General features: G+C 38.1%; 1 protein-coding gene across 1 annotated transcript in view; it reads right to left on the bottom strand.

The window, feature by feature from the left end:
- The window catches only part of LOC106522149 (Down syndrome cell adhesion molecule homolog), a gene marked incomplete at its 3' end in the record, with an annotated part of 155510 nt that overhangs the window by 32506 nt on the left and 115553 nt on the right, over window positions 1-7451 (bottom strand). The window contains 1 exon segment of the mRNA XM_014015011.1: window positions 6279-6458. Within this exon segment, the coding sequence (XP_013870465.1) occupies window positions 6279-6458 (180 nt within the window).

Below are 7451 nucleotides of genomic sequence, written 5' to 3'. Positions count from 1 at the left end.
GCTGTAGGAGGGGGACGAAAGAAGAAGAACCCGTCCAGAGGACCTATACAATTTTTTTTCCTTTTGATTTTTTACCTGGATTACTGAGATGCATCAGGACTCTCTGCTCTTAGTTTTTCAAAACATGAATGTCTGAACTCTAAATTTGTATCATCTTCTTCTGATAGTGACTCAAAATAATCTAAAGAAACATCAGATTCTTCTCTACAGTCGGTGTTAGCTGCTATAGCAATGCTCCTCTTTACATGCAGACATTCCCCTTTGACATCACTTCCTGTTACTTCACATGCAAATATCTCAACAACTGTTCATCTCAGTGTTGTGAATTTTATTTAGCAAAAAGTCAACGTTATTGTTCCAAAAATGCTTTTAAATGTTTTACAAATGTTTGATGTCAAAGGCACTTTAAAGATATCATTGCTAATATTTAGATTATGATGAGCAAAAGCTCAGTTTAGAGAAATGTACTAAACAATATTCACTTTTTTGTAATATGAGTTTTTTTTTTTTGTAATTAAAACAAAACCACCCTACAGTAATTCATCCTCTTCCATTGTTTAAATAAACCAGTCTGTGGGATACAAATCTAATGTGTGAAACACTAATAGTTAYAATTTTCACAAATTATTTTGAGCAGGGATGTTAGTGTAACACTCAAGTTTATTGCAAATTAAATATGATAGGGTTTCTTCGCCAACGTGGGCATTTCATAGATTCTGTGATTAAAAGATTACTGGTGAACACAATTATCAGACCGAGAGTCATTTTGAATTCAGCTCAACGTAATGATGTGAATAAAAGTCAATTAGAACGGAACAGTTTCGTATAAAGAGRCTTTTTAAATGAGTTCAGCTCTTAAGCTTTCCAAAGCGCCGAAAATGCTTCTCCTTTTAACACCCAATTGTCAGTTTTCAGCATTTAGTTGGAGGACTAATTGCTAAATGATGTACAATCACTTAGAAACAAGATCTCTTGATTCACGATTAATWAGATTTAAGGCATTGTTGCGACTGTGATCTGAAAGCGTAAATAAATGCATGTCTTTTTTGGCTCTGGCATCCCATCCAGACACTTAATGTGGGATAAAACTAAAAAGCACATGAAGAAATGCTTAAAAKGGAAGTGTTTGTTTTGTATTTTAATCTCTCCTCTTCAGGCTAGATGTGTAAGAAACAAAGAAAAGTCCGAAAGTGCAAATATAGCAGAGAAACATGCAGACCTCTCTACCCTGGAGCTCCACAATGGCTTCTAATTAAGGTATCGACAGATTTAAATGAGGCAGAAATGCACTCGAGAGTTCAAACGCCTCAAACAGACGCATGCAATAACCACACGAAACGCAGCGTGCCCGGATACACAAACTCATACTTACGCATAACGACAAATTGGAGCTGTTTACAAATGAAAACCAACATTTAGTTACACATGCAAACTGATGGAGCTCCAGACACGATGGGTGTTGGTGGAGAGCACTGCAGTAATGCGCTCCCATTTTCAAACCACTCATGCAAGTAAGTACTCCTTTATTGAAAGTACATTTTGGGGATTGAAATGTGATCTGCTGATGAGTGGAAAGCATGTGGCTGAGTCGGTTCGTAATGTCTGAGCAGCCAATGGCAACGGGGTGAGGGGAGCGGGGCGAGAGCGTAGAGAACACRAGGCCGCATCAAAGCTAACCAAATCATAAATGACTTTAAAATAATACAAGCAAAGAAAAATTATTCAGGGGTAAGTCGACAGAACTGGGTTTCCTTTAAGCAAGACTTGATGATGTCATTTTATGCAACACTTGAGTTTTCTGTAAAGTGGGCACAAGTACAGTTTTGTTCATGTAAATTCAACTTGTCTAAAAGGCCAAGGACAATACAAACATGAACGTCTGTATTTTCTGCAAAAGCTGCACGTCAAATGATCTCTAGCRGCTTTAAAATATTTAGACTGTTGCTGCTTATTTAAATTTAAGTTACATTATCCATCTGTCACTTTCTTTCCGTTCAGGGTCAAAAAAGAGCTTGTCCCTAACTCCAGCAGTCATTGTGTGAGAGGTGTGGTCTGAAAACCATCGCAGGCATGGACACCTAAACACAAGTAAGATAACCTTTCRCTCTCTCACTCACACCTAGGGACAGTTTAAAGTTACCATTTAACCTAACATGCATGTTTTTGTTATGCAGGTGGAAACGAGAGAACCTGGAGAAAACACATGCATGCACATGGAGAATACGTAAACTCCACACAGAAAGGCTTCAGGYCAGAGGGGCAAACCTGCGACCTGCTTGCTGTGAGGTGACAGCTCTGGCCACTGCTTTACTACAGAGCTCAGTTCTGGCAAGACTGAGGTCACTTTTCATTTCTTACTAGTGTTTTTAATCCTGTCAAATTAGGGCTGGGCGGTATGACCTCAAATTCTTATCACGGTATAAATTGAACCCCTTCATGGTAACGGTATATATCGCGGTAGAAAATAATCATAAAAAGTTAAGACAATGTAATTTTTAGAGCATTTTTTTAGAGAAAACTGTAATCTTAATTAAACCCAGTATTTTTGATTCATTATCTGCCTGCCAAACAATGAGCTTCTGCCTGSTGAACTTAGCTGCTGCTCTGCTGCGCTCTCATCTTCATCATCAGAGCAGAAGCCGATGGATTTACGACAGAACGAACGTCCACGTCCTTTTTAAAAATAATCTCTGTGGGTAACAATACATAAAAAACATTTTTTCTCCGACAATTGGGTATGAAAAAATACAGTTGTTAAAGCTTCGCTCTGCGCGACTTGCAGCGGGAGGTAGGAAATGATCCCGCAACACGACGTAACTTTTCTACAGCAGGAGGGGGATATTTTGAGGATTTATTYTYTSTATACGTGTTTTAAAATGCTRGAATTTCTTCATTATACTTCGAACTCCTCCTGCTCAGTTGTCTCTRCACTYGCAGCCATGCTGACACAGGTGTGATGGCGTAATGACGATAGAAGGGTAGAGTATAAATTTCTACCGTAGGCCAACTTCATACCGTTTCTACCGTCTACCGCATATACCGCGCAGCCCTATGTCAAATGTGGTAAAAATATTATGTTATGTTGAATAATGTGTCAGAGATTTGCCTTTTTTTAATTGTTTCATCTGATAAACAGTCTTTTGGCTAACTTTGGCACAGTTACAGCAACATTAATTATTGTGCACGGCTCCTGGMTAATAAACCAACAAACTGAACTAAGCTTGGAGCAAAACCAAAGTGCACCTAATGGGTCAAGCTTTTACTTATTTTTTATGCTAAAGCAAAAACTCAAAGATCATTTAAAAAAATCCTCTTAGACAATTCCATCCAACACAAATTGYTAAAACTAAAACAAAAGCACAACTCATTTATTTACAAAGAAATGGTATAATTTGGTTTTATGTATCTCCTTAAAAGTGATAGAATCATGAACACATTTAGTTTTATGAAAAAAAGGAACTTTATGCCCTTGGATCCTACTTTAAATAAATCCAAAACCTGAGATTTTCTGCTGGTTTTGCACCTCCCTTCACATAAACTGATATATGTAATTAAAAATGATTTTAAAAAATCTCTTATTTTGGTAATTCTGTGTAAACTGAACAAACTAAGACTTTAACAAATGGCTTCTCAGAAACCTTAGAAACCAAAACAACAATGGAGACRATKTGTTTATTTRTTTCCCTGTCTGCTTCACTTAATTTTGATCCTGTTGCCAATAAAGTTTTATCCTATACTGTAAAGGTCAAATCTGGGAAAAAACAAGTTACAATTRTTTTGGAAGAATCTTTAGCCCATAATGTTTTTCTCTTTGACTTTGACCATTTTAATGTGGATGTTTTTCTTCTTTATATGACTTGATATGTCTAAATGGTGAAAACTTTAAATGGGGTAACAGCAGAAATTTTTCTCAAGGCAGTAGGCCAGAGTGTGAAAAACATACTTTTCTATTAATTTTCACTTTACACAAAACTCACATTTCTTCACAGATAAAATAACAACTTTATYAGTTTAAAATGTTCAAGAGTTTCTTTGACCATGAGAAATACATGTTTTTAACACATGCTTTATTGTCTAAGTGTATGAGGTTATTGTTTTTTTTTAACCCTGTATGATTTTCTCTGTTCTTGCTGTCATGCTGCTGGGAGTGGAGTTTACTGTAGCTTCAGCCACAGTGTTTGCTCCGTGTGTGGCAGAAAATAGATAAGGAAGGTTAGTATGAGCACGGGTCATTTTGCTGCATAGCAACTGAGTGGCAGAGTCAGAAAACTGACCTATGAAAACACAGTTGTGTTTGTCTCTGAGCCTGCTGCTGCAGCACTGACAGCTCCCTGCCTTAAACACTGCAAGACCTAATTACAGTGACACTTCAATATCCATGGCATGCCAACAGTGAAATAAAAAAAATAAAAAATAAAACTAATTCACCCAAAGGGAAAGTTTCACACAAATGTATTTCACCAAGCGGGTAAAGGTCAGAAATAAATCTTCTCAAGACATAAAATCTGTCTCATTCTCGTGCTTAACTTTCGTTCGAGTTGAAGACGAMAGAAACAGAGCTGCCCGTTAGCAGGGAGCCTTGTGCTCCAATTTGATGACTGGAGCAAAGTAAAAATAAGCCCCACTACTATAAACACCAGAAAAATGAGGAGTCACTCCTCACGCTACAGAGGAGCTACATGCTAATGCTCAGYGGAGGCAGAAAACCTGGAGTCTGGGACATTACCATACCAACTGCTGCAGAGAGAGGTGAGCTGGAGCATGCTCAGTGAGAGAGAGCTCAGGGAAAGGTTTGTGGAGAAAAAAAATGTTTAAGAAGCTCCTTGTTTCTGACTTGTTTTGATTCTTATTTCACTCTGTTTTAATAGATTAGTAATGAAGGCTTAATGTTTTTTTTTATCACAAACTATTCAAATCACCAGAAGATGTTTGCTTCATGCAAATTAAAAGCCTAAAATCCCTTCAGGGAAAGCATATTGCCAGCCACCAGTGGTGGGCACCAGCCCACTAAAGCGCAAATCCACTAATTGCAGACCTAAATTTTTTGTTTGCGCTTTAGCGGTCTTACTAATTTTTATAATTCATAAGCGGATTTGCGGTTTCTAAAATTGAAATGCAGTACCGCTAATAACTAATTATTTACCAGTCATCATTATCTTGAACAGCAGAAGGTATGGCTGTCAATGAATCACAACACGTGACCTATCCAACAGCACTCCTCCCAGATAAACACACTTATTGAGAAGGTATACATCTTTGCTGACTGTTGCTTTGGGTCAMGGTTCCGATTTCCCACAATGCTTTGTGTCTGCTTACGTAGCAGGAAGGCATTAGCAAAAACAGTTAATGTTTGTAATCCATACTAAAATTTTGTATTGATTTATTTTACTTTACAATCGGAGCTCCTTTAAAAAAAGTTTAAACGCTGGAGCTCAATACTTGATGTAATTGGTCAAAGCAATCGGCCAACGGGGTTAGAGACTCAGAAATGATTTAAAGATGTCATGCTGATGAAGACTGACATCTACTGGTCAACTGGAGCAACTACATGGAAAACTTTAAAATCCAAGCTCTTATTTTGAAGGGAAGATAGTTTCCTGTTCTCCGTGCTTTCGTTTCCAGTCACAAATCAAATCCGTCCTGTACCCAGAATGCAGCGCTTCAGTTTTCCAATAAACAGTTTTAAAATTACTTTATTGATGCTTCTTTAATGAAAAATCTACAACAAACAAAAGAAAAAGACAAAGAAGCAGCCGAACTAGCAATCCTCAACAACTTTTTAAAGAATCAGCTGAACTAGCAATCCTCAACAACTTTTCAATTTTTAGACCAGGAGCCAAAGATCTGTTTCAGGAAATCACATCCCCAGCAATCGGCGTAAAAGAGTTCATACACTGCTAGTTGGCAGTGTTGTGCATATTGTACATGAATTGTTGTCAGCTAGTAAGTGTCAAATTAAACTTGCACTTTAAAATTAGCTTCCGCTATTTTTTCCATGGCATAAGCGCTTTTGAAGTTGCGGACCTAAATATTTTCATRAGCKCTTTAGAAATTGCGGAGCTAAATTTTGTATWACCGCTGCCCACCACTGCCAGCCACCTTTCATTCTTTTAGACTAACATCATCTTGTGCTGACAAATGATGCAGTTGCAGCTGTTTCAGTCCAGCCTTTAAAATAACATGTGCAATCTCATGCAACAATGCAGTAATTTATGAGATTTCTCATTAGCTGTTAGCACTTGATGTATGTGTCGAGAAGGATTTTTGCTAGCTCTTACTTTTGACGGTGAGGTACATGGACTTGCTGACGTCAGCTCCAACGTCGTTGCTGACCTTACACAGGTAGAAGCCGTTGTCGTCCTCCAGCACGTGTTTGATGAGCAGCGAGCCGTTGCTCAGCAGCTGGATTCGTGATCCGCTGTTCAGAAGGATGGGCTGAAACTGGGGGACACCGGCACCTGAAGCAAGCAGATGAAGCAGGGGGAGAAAACATTTTAAATTAAATATTTGGGCTTTGTTTGACTCACATTTTATGATGATTATGACAAAACAGGAAATGGAATATTAAAAAGTTGTTGCAGGAGCTTTGATTGGGCCATGCCACTGCATTTCTTACAAAGTCCATCAGATTTAAACATGACTGTAAACATGTTTCGTAACAAGAGGCCTAAATCCTTAAACCCCCTCCAAGCAGCTGCTGAGCAGAGTGAAAGTGAGCTCTGAGCTGCGAGAGTGATGCAATCAGAACAGACATAAAGCTCATGTTTAACATGACGGCAGATTGGTGCTGGCTAACAACGGGCAGAGCTGGTTGGACAGCTGGTCTCAAGCCTCGCTGGTAAAATCTGTGAAGGTTCACTGATGTCAGATGAGGTATTTCCTCTGGTTCTTTCTTTCTTCGTGTCAAACTCTGGATGTAAAATTAGCATTTGTGGTTGCTGAATTTCCAGGTACAAAAGAACACTTACTGTCCATAAATGACTGTAATTAAACACAATTATAATGTCAGAGGAGGAGGAATTACTCTAGAAGACACAGATTGGTCGGATTTAATAAGAAAATGATGCTGACATTTAAAATATGCAGCTGGTGTTAAGACWACAGTCCACACAGCTCATGGACCAGTACCAATTCATGACCCATTTGGTACTGGGCCACACAAAAAAATAGAAGCAAAAATAATTGTCTTATATTTGTTGGAATGGGTTTTTATATTGAAAAAAATGTGCCTTTTAATTTGCATCTCTTTCCTGCACTAGACTTAGTCACCATTTTCTTTTACATACTAACAGATGTATAGAGCCACAGYGTTAAAGTGATCACACTTGACACTTTGGACATGTCCTCCCATGCTAATTGTGTGTCCTTTGATCAAAAGCACTTACATTATCAATCCATGTAAAATAACCTACAAGTGTTTAACCTGGTTCAATGTCCAATGTTTATTATTC

This window comes from Austrofundulus limnaeus, unplaced genomic scaffold (assembly GCF_001266775.1).
Source record: "Austrofundulus limnaeus strain Quisiro unplaced genomic scaffold, Austrofundulus_limnaeus-1.0 Scaffold122, whole genome shotgun sequence".
Lineage (NCBI taxonomy): Eukaryota > Metazoa > Chordata > Actinopteri > Cyprinodontiformes > Rivulidae > Austrofundulus > Austrofundulus limnaeus.
This window is presented reverse-complemented; position numbering and strand designations above follow the sequence as displayed.